Source organism: Pongo pygmaeus, chromosome 6, assembly GCF_028885625.2.
Source record: "Pongo pygmaeus isolate AG05252 chromosome 6, NHGRI_mPonPyg2-v2.0_pri, whole genome shotgun sequence".
NCBI lineage: Eukaryota > Metazoa > Chordata > Mammalia > Primates > Hominidae > Pongo > Pongo pygmaeus.
The window spans coordinates 106108309-106131182 of NC_072379.2; the positions used below are offsets into that span (position 1 = coordinate 106108309).

The 22874-nt window shown below is 39.4% G+C and overlaps 1 protein-coding gene across 1 annotated transcript in view; it reads right to left on the reverse strand.

The window, feature by feature from the left end:
* The window catches only part of COG5 (component of oligomeric golgi complex 5), a 377356-nt gene that overhangs the window by 338353 nt on the left and 16129 nt on the right, over positions 1-22874 (reverse strand). The window contains exon 6 of the mRNA XM_054494192.2: positions 2214-2334. Within this exon, the coding sequence (XP_054350167.1) occupies positions 2214-2334 (121 nt within the window). The remainder of the gene's footprint in view (positions 1-2213; positions 2335-22874) is intronic.

A 22874-nucleotide genomic window follows, 5' to 3' on the forward strand; every position in this document is an offset into this window, starting at 1 on the left:
TCCGCCTCCTGGGTTCAAGTGATTCTCCTACCTTAGCCTCTCGAGTAGCTGCAATTACAGGTGCACACCACCACGCCCAGCTAATTTTTGCATTTTTAGTAGAGACAGGGTTTCACCATGTTGGCCAGGATGGTCTCAATCTCTTGACCTCATGACCTGCCCGCTTCAGCCTCCCAAAGTGCTGGGATTACAGGCGTGAGCCACCGTGCCCAGCTGTGCCTGTTTTTGTTTTTTGTTTTTTTCGAAGACATGACCATTTGTATTACAGAATCTGTCAATCATAGAAGAAATTATAATCATAATCCAATCAAAATGTAGCACTTTTTTAATACTGAAGGAGTGTCAGTGATGACAAACAACCATAATAAGCCTTGGAATAATATGCATCTATGTTTAATGATTCCACAATCCTACAAACTATTGTTGGTGCACAGATATTAAATGTGATAGAGCAAAACAGTGGCTGATACTTGGATTTTTACCCTTCTATGTTTAGATAATACTGTGAAAACAACACACAAGCATTACTCACTGTTTAAACTTTTTTTTTTTTTTAGTCAAGATCTTCCTCTGTGACCCAGGGTGGAGAGCAGTGGTGCAGTAACAGCTCACTGCAGCCTCTAACTTGTGGGCTCAAGTGATCCTCTCATCTCAATTTCCCAAGTAGCTGAGATTGCAGGCACAGGCTATGATGCTCAACTTTTGTTTTAATTTTCTTTACTTCTCAATTTTTACTTTTTAGAGCCAAGAGGAGATCTGTTCTGTTCACCTAGGCTGATCTCAAACTCTTTGCCTCAAGCAATTCTGCCTGCCTCCACCTCCCAAGTAACTGGGCCTCCAGGTACCAGCCACCATACCCAGCTTAAAAGTTCAACTTTTTATATGACACTTTCCAAGCCTACTAAATCACAAGTTAGAGATATTCCCAATGATTTTCCTAAGCAAAACCTGTATTTCAGCAGTACACAATTGCAATGCTGTTGAAGCATTATTTGTGAAGGATTTCCTTGATTAACAAAAAATATGGAATAAGCATTACGGCATAGCATGACTATATAATCAAAAAATCAAAGACAGGAAAATTCAGAAAGAACATGTAATGCACATTTCTCTGATACTATTTTGGCATAACTGCTTTCAAAGCACAATAGCAAGAGTAAGCAGACTCTTGATATCTGAAATGGATACAATTAAAGACTTCTGAGCCTACAAAGTACAAATGCCACTACATATATCCACTTCAGAAAAATAAGTGGGTACCCCGTGAAAAGAAGAAAACCACCAAGCCACATTAAAAGTGTTGGGCAGTTCTATGTGCACTCACTAGCTATTCAAAATTTTGCCTGAAAAATTATGAACTGCTGCATCATGGACTTTGCAGCTGGTTAATAGTCAAAACCATGAACATTAAACTCTTGACTGTCAAAGTCCTACAATAAATGTCTGAGAAAAGAATGAACAAAGAAAAAAATTTTTTAAATCTTCTAGGCATAGTATCAGCATGGGATTTATCATCTTAAAAACAGCATTTCTCTAGAATATTTCCTAGAGAAAAGAAAACTTCACATAAAGACCTGTACACCTATTCATAATCACCAAAAACTGGAAACAACACAAATGTCCTTCAATCAGTGAATCAATAAACAAACTGCAGGCTACTCATACAATGGTATTCAATCAAACACAAAGTAACAAACTATTAGTACACCCCAAAACTTGAATAAATCTCAAAGGTATTATTTTGAGTACAAGAAGACAACCTCAAAAGGTCACCTACTTTGTAATTCCATTTATGTGTCATTCTCAAAAAGACAAAACTACAATGATGGAGACAAGATCAGTGGCTGCCAGGATTAGCGGAAGCGGGTAGGCGTCATCGTGAAGGGATAATGAGGGAATCTGGGGGAGTGATGGAATTGTTCTGTATCATGACTGTAATGGTGCTTACATAAATCTGTATATGTATTAAAATTCACAGACCTGTATATGAAAAAGGCCAATTTTACTATATAATTAAAATAAATAGCATTTCAATGAAATCAACTAATTGTACTTATTCTGAGAAGTGCTACAATATTGTATACAGCCAATTATTTAAAAATTTGTTTAACAGTACTTGCTAATGGTGATAACAAAAGTCAACCAATCAAGTGACTTAAAAATATTTAAATCTCTACTAACTTTTTAATAAAAAAAAAAAAAAAAAAACTTACCAAGTTCATTGAGACTCTGAGCAGCTTTTGTTATCTCTCTACTTCCCCCTTGCAGTTGTCCTTGGAGTCTCTTACTGAGATTCAAGATACGAATAATCCTCCGAAGCAAATCACAGGCAACCTGTGCAAACATCACAATGTTAAGTTAGTTGATCCATGAAGTTTTATTACTACTAATAAATAGTAATAACAAGCACAGTGGGTTGATAGGTGCAGCAAACCACCATGGCACATGTTTACGTATGTAACAAACCTGCACATGTATCCTGGAACTTAAATTAAAAAAAAACACACAGTGGCTCACAGTGTGCTTAATATGTGAATCTACCCATTCTTTCCAGATGCTAAAGATTCACTCACGCTTTTTTTGTTTCCCACCAACCACAAACCTAAATAATCGCAAGTCTTAAAAAGCATCAAATGTCCTAGGGAACACACAGAAATACTATATTTACATTTTACAATAAACTCCAATTCATCCCAAGTGGAGAGAACTTGGAATTGAGGCACTGTGAGAGCCAAGGATTCTTTCAGTCCTAAACCAGCTTTCTTCTCTAGGCCAGTGGTTCTCAGTCTTGAGACTGAAAATGTTCCAATGCCCAGGCCACAGCCCTGACCAATTAAAATAGCATCTCTATGGGTTAGAACCAAGCATGAGTTATGTTTTCATGTTTTTAATATTCCCAGGTGGTACCAATGTGCAGCCAAAATTGACAATCACGATGCTAGGCTGCTCAGCTTCCTACTACTGCCTCCTGTTATTTTCAGTCCCAGCTTCTCTTTCCTATATCCTGCAGGACTAGTCTTAAAACTTCTCTCAATTTCATTATTTTCCTAATCTTTTTTTTTTTTTTTTTTTTGAGAACAGGGTCTCGCTCAGTTGCCCAAACTGGAGTGCAGTGGCATGATGACACCTCACTGCAACCTCTACCTCCTGGGCTCAAGCGATCCTTCCGCCTCAGCCTCCCAAGTAGCTGGGACTACAGGCGTGTGCCACCATGCCTGGCTAATTGTATTTTTTGTGGAGATGAGGTTTTGCCATGTTGCCCAGGCTGCTCTCAAACTACTGGGCTCAGGTGAGCCTCCCGCCTCAGACTCCCAAAGTGCTAGGATTACAGGTGTGAGCCACCGTGCGTGGTGATTTTTAATCACTAATAAATTATAAAAGAGAAAGTACATAAACAACAAAACAAAACTATTTCACACACTTCCTATTCCTTTTCCCAGATCTAATACTAGGTCTTTACCTATCAAAAGGCTGAGATAAGAAATAAAGGTTCATGTATTTTAGGACACTTTATTACAGAAGCTGGATTCACAGCAGTTGCATGAGGGAGAGTGTGGTAGAGGGCGACATACTGAATAACCAACATGTAGTGATCTTCAGCCTCAGTAGGGATTACAAAGGAAAGAGAGACATTCCATACTGCTGCATCACAACCATTTTTGAATGGTCCCAAGGCTAACTGAGAAGCAAGGACATCTCCCCTGTTTAAGGAGAAAAATCCTACACGGTGGCAATAAGAATTAAAAGCTCTGAGAAGCCAGGGTCCCTGAACCTCCAGGTATAAACGTTCTTTTATGGGTGAAATAAATACATACACCAGAGCCACACACAGCCACACTCATGCACTCACAAGCAATACACCGTATGTATGCATACACCATACTCAAACATAAAACAAACATATGTTTACAAACACATGTAAGTCAAAGCCAATCAAGTATTAAACATGTTTACCTGACTGCTTTTCAGAGAAACTAGTCTGAAATACTTAAATTAAAAAAAAAAAAAAAGGAATGCCAAAGGAGAATTTTTCCCATGGAAATTGACAATTGGGGCATCTTTATCTTTTAATTAAATATTATTCGTTTTCTGAATAGATAATACAAGCACATGATTCAAAATTCAAGAAATAAAAAGAAATAACATTGAAAAGTTACCCTCGTATCTCTGTCCCAACTATGCACTTAACAAAAACAATCACTGTTGTTGCAGGTAGTTAGTCAAGAGTGGGGCAGGAGAGGGCTATTGCCCCACCCACTAGGAACATCACTTGATGATTCAGAAGTTATCACATTGCCTCTCTAAAACTGATAAATTGGCAGCCAGTGCCAGGTAGAGGACATTTCCTGATGGTCCACGCCTGGTGCATTAACGTGTTAATTGAATGCAAATGCCAGGGAGAAGCCACTTTCAGCGCATGTGCTGTAAGACACAAAATGGTGGAATATGACCTTCAGGGGGCACTCCGCCTGAAAAAGGAAGAAAGCCTCAGGCAGGCATGCATAGAAATTCCTAAACACACGGCCTGTGCTCACCTCTTAAAGGTAAAGAGGGCACTGGACATGTGGGCAGCCCACCCTAAGGGAAGAATCTTGGGAAAGGAGCCAGGCTATCAAGTCCTCGGATCAAGGTTAAACACTGCACCTGACCTCAGTGCCCACATGGGACTCTTCCAAGCGTACTTTCCTTTCTTTCTTTCCTGTTCTAAAGCCTTTTTAAATAAACTTCCACTCCTGCTCTGAAATGTGCCTTGGTCTCTTTTTCTGCCTTATGCCCCTCAGTCGAATTCTTCTTCTGGGGAGGCAAGAATTGAGGCTGCTGCAGACCTGTATGGATTCGACACCAGTAACTTGGATATCTTGCACTGGAAACATTATCAGTACCTTCCCTGTTAGAACTGACATTTTTAGATAAACAATTTGGAACGTAAAATCTCATTCCTCTGAGATTTTAAATACATCGTAAGAAGAAATTAAGCTCTTACTCTAAGATTGTCATCCAGAATTCCCTAATCCTACCCAACAAAGGGTATGCTCTCAAAACATGCAATCTTTATTTCTACTGTTTTTATTTTTAGCAACCATACTTAATCTGTCACCAAATCTTACCAACTATCCTACTGCATAAAACAAGAGTTGTTATTTTACCTCTATTCCTACAAGCATCACCCCAATCCACATCTTTATCACCATTACCTTTACATAGTGGTTTCTTGGCTAGCTTTCAAGTCTCTCATTGAAATCCACCCAGCCAGATTTATCTTCTTAAAAATGCAGTTTTTGGGCCGGGCACAGTGGCTCACGCCTGTAATCCCATCACTTTGGGAGGCCAAGGCGGGCGGATCACCTGAGGTCGGGAGTTCGAGACCAGCCTGACCAACATGGAGAAACCCCGCTTCTACTAAAAATACAAAATTAGCTGGGTGTGGTGGCATATGCCTGTAATCCCAACTACTTGGGAGGCTGAGGCAGAAGAATCGCTTGAACCTGGGAGGCGGAGGTTGCGATGAGCCGAGATTGTGATATTGCACTCCAGCCTGGGCAACAAGAGCAAAACTCCGTCTCAAAAAAAAAACACAGTTTTCAGCACTCCAATCCCCTTTTTAGTAAACTTTAATGGCTCTCTACTTACAGATTATGTTGAATCTTCTGGGAATACCATTTAATAAAATCCTTAGTTAATAAGTCTAAGCTATTATAAGTTGATCTATAAGGCATCAATTCTCACCATTTCCCAATATAGCTGCCTCCCCTCCAATCAATTTCCTTTCCCTCCCTGTTTTTTTATTTTAGACTTTTACTACTAAATATAACACAAACATGGAAAACCACACTCAGAGATACACAGCTAAATGAACTTAGAAGCAACACATAGATCAGGAGACAGGACCATGTGAGCCACCACAGAAGCCCTCATGTACTCCCTCCCAGTGCCATTACCCTTCATGCCAACCAAGAGAAACCACTACTCTTTTACATTAATCACTTCCTTACTTTTATTTTTTTTTATTACTGAAGTACAAATACCTAAGTGCTATGGTTTAATTTTTCCTGTTTTTAATCTGTTCTCTCACCTTCTCTTTTTCATTGCAATTTGTTGAATATATTGGATCATCTGTCCTAAAGTTTCTCACAGACTGGGTTTTGTTGACTGTATTCCCTTGATGCAGTTTAACAAGTTCCTCTATCTTCTATATTACCTGTAAATTAGTAGTTGGATGTGGGCAGCTTCAACAGATTTAAGTTTAGCATTTCTGGCAACATTAAACATTAGAGGGTGGTATATTTTAAGAGACATATGATTTTCTCTCTTTTTGTGTTGAGTATCAGCCACTGACATTCAATGTCAAAATCCATTGAAACATAAGTGACTGCAAAATAGTAATAATCCATTTCTGTAATTTTGTCTTTATTTACAAGCATATGAAATTTCTCTATAAAAATAAACTTTACCTCATTGACTATTTGTTTACCTAAGAGTATTGTTCACACCAAAAGTAAAAATAAATACTTAATCTTTCCCTTATCAGTTTTCAAAATGAAGGAATAATTTCCTAATATTCACCAATAATGAAAAATTAGTCGGTGGGGGGGGGGGGTGGTGGGTGTTCTGGGGTTTTGCTTTTTTTTTTTTTTTTTTTGATATCATTATGAAATGGATTTAAACATAATAAGAGATGCCCAACCCATCATGGCTCTTATCCTTATTGATGCTCAAAGTGTTCCATTTTGGCCAGCAGAAGCCTCTGAGAGTGATTAACTGAACCACTTTGCCTGAGACTGAGAAGTTTCCCAAGTTTTAAGACTTTCAGTAGTAAAACTAAAATAGCTGGTCACCCAAAGCCTCTTCAAGTCAGTTCCTGAGTTCCTTTGTCACGAACCGAGCAGTCGTTAATAGCCTCCTTGGTATCTGGTATAAAAATGTTCCAGGATCATTTTATACATTTCATGCCCCAGACCTGGAATCAAAGATTTCTCAAAGAAGCCCTGGTTTCTTTTAGTAGAAAACAGCATTACTTGTTTTTTTTTGAGACAGTTTCGCTTTTGTCGCCCAGGCTAGAGTACAATGGCACAACCTTGGCTTACTGCAACCTCCCCCTCCAGGGTTCAAGCAATTCTCCTGCCTCAGCCTCCTGAGTAGCTGGGAATACAGGTGCCCGCCACCATGCCTGACTAATTTTTGTATTTTTAGTAGAGATAGGGTTTCACCATGTTGGCCAGGCTGATCTCGAACTCCTGACCTCATGTGATCCACCTGCCTTGGCCTCCCAAAGTGCTGGGATTATAGGAATGGGCCACTGTGCCCAGGCAGAAAACAGCATTTCAAGACCACATTCACAGAACTAGGTTTGTTCATTTCTGGGACTTTTTCATAGACATAGCTAGGAAATGTCAACATTAAAATATCACATAAATATTCATTTGATTTATGCCACAATACACATAAAACATTCTCAGATTAACATACATATACATATGCACAAATATATATATACACACACAAATATAAGGTATATACTATTTTTAAATAACATTAAAGTAGCTCAAGTTCATACTGATACTTCTAATTACAAATCAGAAGTAGAGGATTTAGCCTTCTTACATCTATATAAATATAAACAGTATATAATTTCTTCCACATTAAGATTCCTAGCTCTCAAGGACACAGGAGATAACAAAATTAGAATAATGTATAATTATTCATTTGCTTTGCTGCACAATACACAGAAAATACCTGATCAACAAAACCAACACTACAGTCAAAAGTATGATGGCTGAAAATAGTTTTTAAAGTTTTTTGCATATGCTCTTCCCACTGTTTTTTACAGCTGAATTATATTTCTTTGCCAAAACATATAGTCATTACATACTATTCTTTATAACCTTCATTTAATCCTAGTTCTCATGCTTAACACTAGTCTCACGGTGATTTTTTTCTAGTCAGTCTTTGCTGTTCTGCAGCCTCCACTGGTGATACTCAGAGACACAGGGTCTGGAGTGGACCCGCAGCAAACTCCAGCAGACCTGCAGCAGAGGGGTCTGGCTGTTAGAAGAAAAACTAATAAACTGAAAGCAATAGCATCAACATCAACACCATGCAAAAACTCCATCCAAAGGTCACCAACAGCAAAGACCAAAAGGTAGATAAATCCACGAAGATGAGGAAAAACCAGCACAAAAAGGCTGAAAATTCCAAAAACCAAAACGCCTCTTCTCCTCCAAAGGATCACAATGCCTCACCAGCAAGGGAACAAAAGTGGATGGGGAATGAGTTTGACAAACTGACAGAAGGAGACTTCAGAAGGCGGGTAATAACAAACTCCTCCAAGCTAAAGGAGCATGTTCCAACCCAATGCAAGGAAGCTAAGAACTTTGAAAAAAAGGTTAGAGGAATTGCTAACTAGAATAACCAGTTTACAGAAGAACATAAATGACCTGATTGAGCTGAAAAACAGCAGGAATACTTCGTGAAGCATACACAAGTATCAATAGCCGAACAGATCCAGTGGAAGAAAGGATATCAGAGACTGACGATCAACTTAATGAAATAAAGCGTGAAGAAAAGATCAGAGAAAAAATAATGAAAAAGAACAAACAAAGCCTCCAAGAAATACAGGACTATGTGAAAAGACCAAACCTACATTTGATTGCTGTACCTGAAAGTGATAGGGAGAACGGAACTAAGTTGGAAAACACACTTCAAGATATTATCCAGGAGAACTTCCCCAACCTAGCAAGACAGGCCAACATTAAAATTCAGGAAATACAGGGAAGACCACTAAGATACTCTTCAAGAACAACAACCCCAAGACACATAATCATCAGATTCGCCAAAGATGAAATGAAGGAAAAAATGTTAAGAGCAGCCCAAGAGAAAGGTCAGGTTACCCACAAAGGGAAGCCCATCAGACTAACAGCAGATCTCTCTGTAGAAACCCTACAAGCCAGAAGAGAGTAGGAGCCAATACTTAACATTCTTAAAGAAAAGAATTTTCAACCCAGAATTTCATATCCAGCCAAACTAAGCATCATAAGCAAAGCAGAAATAAAATCCTTTACAGACAAGCAGATGCTGAGAGATTTTATCACCACCAGGCTTGCCTTACAAGAGCTCCCGAAGGAAGCACTAAATATCAAAAGGAAAAACTGGTACCAGCCACTGCAAAAACAAACCACAAGTTAAAGACCATCAACACTATGAAGAATCTGCATCAACTAATGAGCAAAACAACAAGCTAGCATCATAATGACAGGATAAAATTCACACATAACAATATTAATCCTAAATTTAAATGGGTTAAATGCTCCAATTAAAAGGCACAGACTGGCAAATTGGATAGACTCATTCATGTGATGAATTCAGGAGACCCATCTCATGTGTAAAGACACACATAGGCTCAAAATAAAGGGATGGATGAATATTTACCAAGCAAATGGAAAGCAAAAAAAAAAAAAAGTGGGGGTTGCAATCCTAGTCTCTGATTGTTTAGACTTTAAACCAACAAAGATCAAAAAAGACAAAGAAGCCCATTACATAATGGTAAAGGGATCAATGCAACAAGAAGAGCTAACTATCCTAAATATATATGCACCCAATACAGGACCACCCAGATTCATAACCAAGTTCTTAGAGACCTACAAAGAGATTTAGACTCCCAGACAGTAACAGTGGGAGATATTAACACCCCAATGTCGATATTAGACAGATCAACGAGACAGAAAATTAACAAGGATATTCAGGACTTGAACTCAGCTCTGGACCAAGCAGACCTAATAGACATCTACAGAACTCTCTACCCCAAATCAACAGAATATACATTCTTCTCAGTACCACACAGCACTTATTCTAAAATTGACTACATAATTGGAAGTAAAACACCCCTCAGCAAATGTAAAAGAAAGGAAATCATAACCAACAGTCTCTCAGACCACAGTGCAACCAAACTAAAACTCAGGATTAAGAAATTCACTCAAAACCGCACAACTATATGGAAACTGAACAACCTGATCCTCAATGACTACTGGGCAAATAACAAAATTAAGGCAGAAATAAATCAGTTCTTTGAAACCAATGAGAACAAAGACACAACATACCAGAATCTCTGGGACACAGCTAAAGCAGTGTTTAGAGGGAAATTTATAGCACTAAATGCCCACAGGAGAAAGTGGGAAAGATCTAAAATTGACACCCTAATATTGCAATTAAAAGAACTAGAGAAGCAAGAGCAAACAAATTCAAAATCTAGCAGAAGACAATAAATAACTAAGATCAGAGCAGAACTGAAGGAGATAGAGACATGAAAAACCCTTCAAAAAAAATCAATGAATCCAGGAACTAGTTTTTTGAAAAGACTAACAAAATAGACCACTAGCCAGACTAACACAGAAGAAAAGAGAAGAATCAAATAGACACAATCAAAAATGATAAAGGGGATATCACCACCGATCCCACAGAAATACAAACTACCATCACAGAATACTATAAACAGCTCTATGCAAATAAACCAGAAAATCTAGAAGAAATGGATACATTCCTAGACATATACACCCTCGCAAGACTAAACCAGATAGAAGTTGAATCCCTGAATAGACCAATAACAAGTTCTGAAATTGAGGCACTAATAGCCTACTAACCAAAAAAAAGCCCAGGACCAGACAGATCAACAGCTGAATTCTACTAGAGGTGTTACAAAGAGGAGCTGGTACCATTCCTTCTAAAACTATTCCAAACAATAGAAAAAGAGAGACTCCTCCCTAACGCATTTTATGAGGTCAGCATCACTCTGACACCAAAATCTGGCAGAGACACAACAAAAAAAATTTCAGGCCAATACCCCTGATGAACATCGATGTGAAAATCCTCAATAAAATACTGGCAAACCGAATCCAGCAGCACATTAAAAAGCTTAGCCACCACGATCAACTCGGCTTAATCCCTGGGATGCAAGGCTGGTTCAACATATGCAAATCAATAAACATAATCCATCACATAAACAGAATCAATGACAAAAACCACATGATTATCTCAATAGATGCAGAAAAGGCCTTCGACAAAATTCAACAGCCCTTCATGCTAAAAACACTCAATAAACTAGGTATTGATGGAATATATCTCAAAATAATGAGAGCTATTTATGACAAACCCATAGCCAATAGCATACTGAATGGGCAAAAGCTGGAAGCATTCCCTTTGAAAACTGGCACAAGTCAAGGATGCCCTTTCTCACCACTACTATTTAACATATTATTGGAAGTTCTGGCCAGGGCAATCAGGCAAGAGAAAGAAATAAAGGGTATTTAAATAGGAAGAGAGGAAATCAAATTATTTCTGTTTGCAGATGACATGACTGTATATATAGAAAACTCCATCATCTCAGCCCAAAAACTCCTTAAGCTGATAAGCAACTTGAGTGAAGTCTCAGGATACAAAATCAATGTGCAAAAATCACAAGCATTCCTATACACCAATAATAGACAGCCAAATCATGAGCAACCTCCCATTCACAATTGCTACAAAGAGAATAAAATACCTAGGAATACAACTTACAAGAGATGTGAAGGACCTCTTCAAGGAGAACTACAAACCACTGCTCAAGAAAATAAGACAGGACACGAACAAATAGAAAAACATTCCATGCTCATGGATAGGAAGAATCAATATCGTGAAAATGGCCATTCTGCCCAAAGTAATTTATAGATTCAATACTATTCCCATCAAGCTACCATTGATATTCTTCACAGAATTAGAAAAAACTATTTTAAATTTCATATGGAACCAAAAAAGAGCCCATATAGCCAAGGCAATCCTAAGCAAAAAGAACAAAGCTAGAGGCATCACACTGCCTGACTTCAAACTATACTGCAAGGCTACAGTAACCAAAACAGCATGGTACTGGTACCAAAACAGATACATAGACCAATGGAACAGAAATAGAGATCAATGGAACAGGCCTCAGAAATAACACCACATATCTACAACCATCTGATCTTCGACAAACCAGACAAAAACAAGCAATGGGGAAAGGATTCCCTATTTAATAAATGGTGCTGGGAAAACTGGCTAGCTGTATGCAGAAAACTGAAACTGTAGCCCTTCCTTATACACTTTACACTGTTGGTGGGAGTGTAAATTAGTTCAGCCATTGTGAGGCTATTTCTCAAGAATCTAGAACAAGAAATACCATTTGACCAGCAATCCCATTACTGGGTATATACCCAAAGGATTATAAATCATTCTATACCCAAAGGATTATAAATCATTCTACTATAAACATACATGCACACATATGTTTACTGCAGCACTATTCACAATGGCAAAGACTTGGAACCAACCCAGATGCCCATCAACGTTAGACTGGATAAAGAAAATGTGGCACATATACACCACGGAATACTATGCAGCCATAAAAAAGAATGAGCTCATGTCCTTTGCAGGGATAAAGATGAAGCTGGAAACCATCATTCTCAGCAAACTAACACAGGAAGAGAAAACCAAACACTGCATAGTCTCACTCATCAGTGGGAGCTGAACAGTGAGAATACATGGACACAGGGAGGGGAATATCACACACCGGGGCCTGTCAGGGGGTGGGGCCAAGGCAGAGGGATAACATTAGGAGAAACATCTAATGTAGATAACGGGTTGATGGGTGCAGCAAACCACCATGGCACATGTATACCTATGTAACAAACCTGCACGTTCTGCAAATGTATCCCAGAACTTAAAAATATAATTAAAAAAAAAAAAAAGGAAAGAGAAAAAAAAAGAGCAAAGGATTATTTGAATAGACATGTCTCCAAGGAAGATAGATAAATGGCCAAAAGGCACCAAAGAAGATGCTCAATATCATTAGCCATTAGGAAAATGCAAATCAAAATGACAATGAGATACTACTTCATACCCAATAATGATACAGGAGATAGAAATTATTTAGGCAGATAATAAGGGCAACAGAGTCCTTGGCAGAATTTCTCTTTCAACAAAAAGTAGCTCCCAAATCATTTCTTTTCTAACAAAGAGCAGCCTGAAAAATCGAGCTGCAGACATAGATAACCAAGCTGGAAACTGAACAGGTGAATGCCAGCAGCTGTGTCAATAGAAAAGGGCTACCTGGAAGCCAGGTATGTTCAACATGGAGGGTCCATCTTTGCTTTTCTTTGTCACCACATGTACAGTAAAGAAGCAGGCAACACAGACAGCACCGGCCAGCCAGAGAACCCATCTGCCTAATAAAAGATTAGGGCAGGGCGGCCAGCTTTTTCACATGCTATGCAAGTGGCACACCTAGCCCTAACTCGTTTTTTGCACCTTAGGCAAATACCACACCCAGTCTGACCAATCTTTCATGCCCTATGTAAATTAGACACTGCCTCCTCAAGCTCATCTATAAAACTCACTGCATTTCACCATAAAAGCAGCAACCCAGTTCTCCAGGACCCCTCTCTCTGCAGCAGAGAGAGCTCTTCTCTTTCTTTCGCCTATTAAACTTCCACTCTGAACATCACTATTTGTGTGTCTGTGTCCTAGTTTTGTGTGGCTGTAAGACAACAAATCTCGGGTATTTACTCAAGACAACGATGCCACTTCAATAAGATGGCAATATTAAAAAAAAGTACAGAAATTAGAATCTTCATACATTGTTGGTAACAATGGAAAACAGTCCAGTTGCCTTGGAAATAGTTTGGCATTCCTCAAAATGTTAAACATAGAATTAGCATACGACCTAGCATAATATGCTCTCAGGTATATACCCAAGAATTGAAAAAAAAAAAAAAAAAAAAAAGCACACATAAATATTATTTATGCAACGTTTGTTCTTAGCAGTCTACTCAAAATAGTTAAAAAGTAGAAACAACCTAAATATTCATCAACTGATGAAAGGATAAACAAATTGAATGGATAAACAAAATGTGATATATTCATAAAATGATATATTATTTGACCATAAAAGTAAAGAAGAACCTAAGTCCTCATTAAACATCATCAACTGGTTCTTTTGACTTCAAGTGAAAACAATGGACCAGGTGGCTCACTCCTGTAATCCCAGCACTTTGGGAGGCTGAGGAAGATGGATCACTTGAGTCCAGAAGTTTGAGACCAGCCTGGGCAACACAGTGAGAGACACTGTCTAAAAAAAATTAAAATTAAAAAAAAAATTAGCTGGCCATGGTGATGCGTGCCTGTTGTCTCAGCTACTCAAGAGGCTGCACTCCAGCCTAGATGACAGAGCAAGACCCTGTCTCAAAAAACAACAACAAAGCAACATATAATAAAACCCAGTTTTTTCCTCCTCAGTGTTATAATGAAATGACATGTTATTCAAGGACCTGCTGTATGTTCTTTTACTTAAAGCTGCAGTTTCCAAGAACCTATCAATGACATTAAATAAGAACTTACTGTACTGACATATGCTACAATATGGATGAACCTTGAAAACATCACATTAAGAAGCCAAATACTACATAATGAATGATCCATTTCCATGAAATGTCCTGAATAGGGAAATCCAAAAAGGAAGACCGCAGATTAGTGCAGATTAGTTGAGAGCCTGGTGTAGGGAAGTGGATAGAGGGAGTAACTGCTAATGGGCACAGTTTCTTTTTTGGGTAATGAAAATATTCTGGTATTAGATAATATTATAGTATAATTAGATATTGTATTCACAAGATGCAATCTTGTGAATATAGTAAAAACCCCTAAACTGTACATGTTAAAGTGATTATTTTATAGTATGTAACTTATAACTCAATTTTTAATAATGAGTGTGACTTCTAACGATGCAATAGGGTCAGACTTACCTTTCCATTTTAAACAACTAGAAAATTGAACAAAATACACGAAATAATTTTAGAACAACAGGAAAGAATAATTGGACAATAATTAGATAACAGAAAACACAGGTCTGTGATCTTTGACAGAAACAAGAACATGAGCTTAACAATTGTCTCAGATTACCACTGGGAGACAATTTTCAGGCCACAGGAAAGGGAAGGGAAGGGAAACAGAGCATGACAGTCTCTCTGAAGTTGGGAAGTAGAGATTACACTTCAAGAAAGCCAAAAAAGCTAGTGTTTATGGGCAGAGAATTGGAGAAAAAGAAGCTGCAAAAAGAGAGGTTGTGGAGATAAGCAGAAAAATAGCTTCCAGTCTTCTGAGTACCAATCTGTGCATGTGAGAGAGGAAGCACAGGAAAAGAAACACTGAAACAACAGTAGAAAGACCTAATAGTAAACAGGGCTAAACTAGCCCTAGGCTAAAGGCTGTTCTGGACCTGTACTAACAAAGACTTAAAACTAAATCTCAAAAAGATTAAGGGTGGCTCATGCCTGTAATCCCAGCATTTTGGGAGGCCAGGTAGGAGTATCACTTGAGGCCAGGAGTTTGAGATCAGCCTAGGCAACATGGCGAGACTCCCATCTCTACAATAAATAAAAAAAAAAATTAGCTGGGCATGGTAGTGTGTGCCTTTAGTCCCAGCTACTTGGGAGGCTGGGGCAGGAGGATTGCTTGAGCCCAGCACTTGGAGGTTACAGTGAGTCAAGACTGCCCCACTATACTCCAGCCCAAGTGACAGGGCAAGGCCCTGTCTCAAAAATAAATAAATAAATAAAAATTTAAATTAAATTTAAAAAAAAAAAAGATCAAACTGATTCCAAGTAACTCAAGTGTGAACCAGAAAAAAGTCCAACATTATTTAAAAGAAATTTTAAATAATCTAGGAACCCTAAACATAAAATACACATTTCTAATATCCAATAAAAAATTACCAGGTATGTAAAGAAGCAAAACACATAAAACCCAGAACAAGAAACAAGAAGAAAAGTTAATCAACAAAAACAAACTTAGAAATAATGAAGAATTAAATGTTAAAATATATTTTATAGGCTGGGCACGGTGGCTCATGCCTATAATCCCAGCACTTTGGGAGGCTGAGGCAGGCGGATCACCTGAGGTCAAGAGTTCAAGACCAGCCTGGCCAACATGGTAAAACCCCATCTCTACTCAAAATACAAAAATTAGCCAGGTGTTGTGGCACATGCCTGTAATTCCAGCTACTCAGGAGGCTTAGGCAGGAGAATCACTTGAACCCAGGAGGCGGAGGTTGCAGTGAGCCAAGATCCTGCCACTGCACCCCAGGCTGGGCAACAGAGCGGGACTCTGTCTTGAAAAAAAAAAAAATTTATAAACATGTATATGTTCAAGAAGGTAAATGAAAACATAAATGTCAGCCGGACACAGTGGCTCATACTCGTAATTCCAGCACTTTGGGAGGCCAACAAAGGTGGAATGCTTGACCTCAGGAGTTCGAGACCAGCCTGAGCAGCATGACAGAACCCGGTCTCTACAAAAAATACAAAAATTGGCTAGGTGTGGTGGTGCATGCCCATAGTCTCAGCTACTCAGGAGGCTGAGGTGGGAGGATAGCTTGGGCCTGGGAGGCAGAGATTGCAGTGGGTTGAGATCGTGCCACTGCACTCCAGCCTGGGTGACAGAGTGAGACCCTGTCTCAAAAAAAACATATATACATAGATATAGATATAGATATAGATATAGATATAGATATAGATATATATTTATGCGTGTGTGTGTATGTATATAAATGAAATTGAAATATAAATGTCATAACAGAAAGAGAAGATATAAAAAGACACAAATATAAACTAGAGATGAAAACTATAGGCCGGGCATGGTGGCTCAAGCCTGTAATCCCAGCACTTTGGGAGGCTGAGGCAGGCGGATCACGAGGTCAGGAGTTCAAGACCAGCCTGGCCAATATGTTGAAACCCCGTCTCTACTAAAAATACAAAAATTAGCTGGGCGTGGTGGCAGGCACCTGTACTCCCAGCTACTCAGGAGGCTGAGGCAGAAGAATTGCTTGAACCCAGGAGGCGGGGTTGCAGTGAGCCAAGATCGTGCCACTGCACTCCAGCCTGGGCAACAGAGTGAGACTCCATCTCAAAAAAAAAAAGAAAAAAGAAAAAAAAAAAACTATAAAAACACACAGGATGGGATTAACAGCAGATTAGATACTTAATTAAAAAGATTAGTAAATTTACAAGCAATTCCAGGTAGATTATAGATCTAAACATATGAGGCAAAACAATACATGTTTTTGAAGGCAATATACAATATCTTCATAACTTCAGGGTAGAGAAGGTTATCTTGTGAGAATTTTTCATAAAAGAGAACTCACCATAAAAGAAAAATTGGATAAATTTAACTTCTCTCCAACAACACACAAGAGTGAGAAGGAGAAAAAAATGGGTAGGCAGAGGAATATCTGAAACACACGTAATAGATGACTTATAAGAGGTTCAATCTCCTTAGTAATTAGTTCCTCGAAAAACAAAACCACAACGAGATACCACCACACACCTAAAATATTAGCAAAAACTAACAAGTTTGACAACACTAAGTGTTGGCAAGGATACAAACTGAAAGGAACTCTCATATACTGATAGCATATGTGGTATAACCATTTGGTAAAATAGTTTGGCATTATCTAATAAAGTTGAAAATCAGAAACCCTATAACCCAGAAATCTCATTCCCAGGATATAACTTACACAAAGAGCTATTAGCATGAGCCAACATATATCTGTAAAAAAGTTTTCACAGCCATATTATTCATAATGGTCCCAATCTGGAAAAAATCCAAATTCCATAAGCAGAATATTCATATAATGACATAGTCTACCGCAATAAAAATGAAACAAAACAACAAGCAAGGCCAGGCATGGTGGCTCACGCCTGTAATCCCAGCACTTTGGGAGGCAGAGACAGGTGGATCACTTGAGGTCAGGAGTTTGAGACCAGCTTGGCCAACATGGTGAACTCTGTCTCTACTAAAAACACAACAAAAAAATAGCCGAATGTGGTGGCAGGTGCCTGTAATCCCAGCTACTTGGGAAGCTAAGGCAGGAGAATCCTTGAACCTGGGAGGCAGAGGCTGCAGTGAGCCAAGATCGCTCCACTGTACTCCAGCCTAGGCAACAGAGCACAACTCTGTCTCAAAAAAAAAAAAAAGAAAAAGCAATATAGATGAATCCAAAAAAGGATAATACTTTCCAAAAAAACAGGATATTAAAGCATAATTTTTAGTTAAAAAAATCAATGTGATATGTTTATAAGTGACATTAGTAAGATGGCAGAGGAAGACTTTCCAGGACTCCAGCTTGCAGACACATTAATTTGAACCACTATCCACACACAAAAACATCTTCACAAAAGTTAAAGAAACCAGGTGAGACATTACAGCACCTGAATATAGCACAGAAATAAAAAGAGGCACATTGAAGAGAGTAGGAAGGACAGTGTCACATTACCTGCATCCCCAACACCAGCCAGCTAGCAAGGAGACAGATGCTCGTTGAGTAGAGAAAAGAGAAGGAATTGAGCACTGGACTTTGCCTCAGCCCCAACACTAGGCCTGCCCCATTAAAATCGTGTTGGGCACCCTGCCCCCGCCTGACTCCAGGCCAGTACTTCCAGACTACACCTCCTGGCCCACTCCACTACCAGGCTGGTCCCAGTGACCCTAGGCCCCAGACCAGCCCTCGGCTTCAGGCTAATCCCAACTCAGGCTCCAGGCCCAACCCAGCACCAGGCAACCCCGCATAGCCCAAGATGTTAGGCTAGCCCTAGTGCCAGGTTAGCACACAGACTTCCAGCACCAGGCCAGCCCCTGAAGCCACATGCTCCAGACCAGCCCACGTGGCCCCAAACACCATGTCTGCTCCAGCATCAGGTTGGCACCTGTGGCCTCAGACACCAGGCCAGCACACAAGGACACAGGCTCCAAGCCTGCCCTACGGGTCTACATTCCAAGTCAGCCCCTGTGGCCCCACACTCCAACAGACACAAAGTCCAGGCTCCTCTGGCAGACCCAGGGTCCAGGTCCATCCCAGGAGAACCTGGCCTCCTCTGGCAAACCCAGGGTCCAGGCTTATCACAGCAGAATCCAGTGCCAGGCCAGCCCCCAAGACCAGATGACTCACACCTGCCTCAGTGGCCCAGTCTCCAGGCAAGCCCTTGCAGACCCAGCCTCCAGGCCAGCACTCACTCACCCAGCCTCTAGGAAGACTCTCATGGCTCTAGGCACAAAGCAAGCACCCACGGACCACAGCCTTCAGTGGACCCAGAGTCCAGGCTTACTTCAGCAGACCAAGGCTTCAGGACCACCCTTGCAAACCCAAGCTCCAGGCTAACGCTGGTAGACCCAGGACCAGGCCTGACTCACAGGTTCCAGGCCCACCCCCATGGTCCCAGGTGCCAGTGAAAGCCAGGCATTGTGGACTCAGGCTCCAGGCCCATCCCCAAGGTCCCAGGTGCCAGCAACTGGTTGGCTCCTGCAGATTCAAGCTAAAGTCCGGTCCAAGTGCCAGGTCAGCTCCCAAGGGACCAGGCTTCAGACCAGCTCTTGTGGACTAGGCCCCTAATAGTCAACGTGTCCACTCCACAAGGGGCCAGCTTGGCACTGTGAACCCTGGATCTAAGTCTGCTCCAGCAAACTCATGACCCACATTTGCCCCAGTAAATATAGTCTGCAGACCAAACCTCATGGACCCAAGCACCAGACCTGTGCACCTGCTAACCCAGCTACCACAACAGCCTGCCTGAAGACACCAGCAGTAAGTCTGCCCACAGACCACACCAGAAAGCCTGCCTAGGATCTCTGGTCAGGCTAAATGGTGAAGAACTTTCCCAGCCAAAGCCAGTCTGCAAAGAGTGGAGTAAGTTCCTACTTCTTCAAATGTGCCGGCACCAATACAAGGCAACAAGAATCACAATCAGGGAAACATAACACCACCAAAGGAACAAACATTAAAGAAATTAAGGTTTATGAGCTGCCTAACAAATAATTCAAAATAATCACCTTTTAAAAACTCCATGAACTACAAGACAATACAACTAGACAAGTAGACAAAATCAGGAAAACAATAAACAAACAAAATGAGAAGTTCAACAAAGAAACAGAAACCATAAGAATGAACCCAACTGAAATTCTGGAACTAAAGAACACAATGACTGAACTAAAAAAATTCCAAAGAGAGCTTCAACAGTAGACTCAATCACATAAAAGAATCAGTGTGCTTGAAAAGGGGTTATTTGAAATGATCCAGTCAGAGGAACAAAAAGAAAAAAGAAAAAGAGTAAAAAAAGCCTTTGAGAATTACAAAACGCCATCAAGCAAACCAATTTATATATTATGGGTGTCCCAGAAGGAGCAGAGAGAGAAGAAAGTTTATTCTAAAAAATAATAAGAAAAATTCCCCAAATCTGTGGAAAGTCAAACATATCCAGGTATAGGAAACTCAAAGATCTCCAATCAGGTTCAACGTAAACAAGACTACCCCAAGATATATTACAATCAAATTGTCAAAAATAAAAAACAGAGAGGATCTTGAAAGCAACAAGAGAAAAAAAGCATATCACATACAAAGGAATCCCAAGATGGCTATGAACAGATTTCTCAGTAGAAATCTTATAAGCCAGGAGAGACAGGGATGATCTATTCAAAGTGCTGAAAGAAAATAGGCTGGGTGCAGTGGTTCACACTTGTAATCCTAGCACGTGGGGAGGCCAAGGCAGGCAGATCACCCAAGGTCAGGAGTTCGAGACCAGCCCGGTCAACAAGGCGAAACATCATCTCTACCAAAAATAAAAAAATTAGCCAGGCATGGTGGCGGGCACCTGTAATCCCAGCTACTCGTGAGGCTGAGGCAGAAGAATGGCTTCAACCTGGGAGGTGGAGGTTGCAGTGAACAGAGATCAGGCCACTGCACTCCACCCTGGGTGAGAGAGTGAGACTCCATCTCAAAAAAAAAAAAAGAAAAGAAAGAAAAAAACCAACAAATAAATATTGAAACAACAGACTTTAACTACACTCTAAACCAAATAAACTGAACAGACAAATACAGAACACTCCGTCCAATAGCAGCAGAATACACATTCTTCTCAAATGCACATGGAACTTTTTTCAGGATAGATCATATGTTAGACCAGAAAATAAGGCTTAACAAACTTAAGAAGACTGAGATCATATCAAATATCTTTTCCAACCACAATGGTATTAAACTAGAAATCAATAAAGGATGGATTTCGAAAAATTCACCAAAAATTTCTCAAAAAAATAAACAACATGCTTATGAGCAACAAATGGATCAAAAAAGAAATTAAAAGAGAAATTTTAAAATGTCTTGAGACAAATGACACAACATACCGAAAGTTGTGGGATGCAGCAAAAGCAGTTCTAAGACGAAAGTTTACAGCAATAAATGTCTACATCAAAAAAGATTTCAAATAAATAACCTAATATTAAACCTCAAGAACTAGAAAAAGAACAAACAAAGCCCAAAGTTAGTAGAAGGAAGAAAATAATAAAGATCAGGGCAGAAATAAATTAAATATAGACTAGAAAAACAATAAAGATTAATAAAACCAAGAGTTGGGTTTTCGGTTTTGGTGTTTTTTTTGAGACAAGGTCTCGCTCTGTTGCCCAGGCTGCAGTACAATGGTGCAATCTCGGCTCACTGCAACTTCCACCTCCCAGGCTCAAGCAATTCTTCTGCCTCAGCCTCCCGAGTATCTGGGACTACAGGCGTGTCACCATGCCTTGCTATAAGAGTTGGTGTTTTGAATAGACAAATAAAATCAATAAAACTTTAGCTAGACTAAGAAAAAAAAGAAGTCTCAAAACCAGAAATGAAAAAAGAAAACATTACAACTGATATTACAAAAATATAAAGAATTATAAGAAACTACTATGAACAAATATATGCCAACAAACTGGATAACTTAGAAGAAATTGATACATTTCTAGACATATACAACTTACCAAAATTGAATCATAAAGAAACAAAATCTTAACAGATCAACAGTGAGTACAGAGATTAAATCAGTAATAAAGTCTCCTAACAAAGAAAAGCCCAGGACTTGATGGCTTTACTGTTGAATTCTACCAAACATTTAAAGAAAAACTAATACCAATCCTTCTAAAACTCTCCCCAAAAAATCAAAGATGGAAAAATATTTCCAAACTCATTTTATTAGGCTAATGTTACCCTTCTGTCAAGGACAAAGACACTACAGGAAAAGAAAATTACAGGTCAATATTCCTGACCAACACAGATGCAAAATCCTCAACAAAATACTAGCCAATCTAATTCAGTAGCACATCAGAAGAATCATTCACCATGATCAAGTGAGATTTATCTCTGGGGTGCAGGGATGGTTCAACATGTGCAAATCAATAAATGATATACCACATTAACAGAATGAAAGACAAAAACCATATGATCATTTTGATAGATGCAGAAAAGGCACTTGGTAAAATTCAACAATACATCATGTTAAAAACTCAAAAAAACTGCTATAGAAGGAATGTACCTCAACGCAATAGAGGCCATATACAACAAGCCCGCAACTAACATCATAATCAACAGTGAAAAGTTGAAAGCTTTTCCTCTAAGATCAGGAACAAAACAAGGATGCACACTCTCACCACTACTATTCATCAACACAGCCACTGGAAGTCCTGGCCAGAGCCATTAGGCAAGTGAGAAATAAAAGGCATCCAAATCTGAAGGGAAGTAAAATTGTCCCTGTCTGCAGACAGCATGATCCTTTAGACAGAAAACTAGATAAAGGACCCTAAAGACTCCACCAAAAGAGTGCTAGAATAAATGCATACAGTAAAGTCAGAGGATACAAAATTAACATACAAAAATCAGTAGCATTTCTATATACTAACAATGAACTATCCAAAGAAATAATCAGAAAAACAATCCCATTTCCCATTTACAACAGCTACCAAAAAAAAAAGTTAGAAATAAATTTAACCAAGGAGGTGAAGCATCTATACACTGAAAGCTA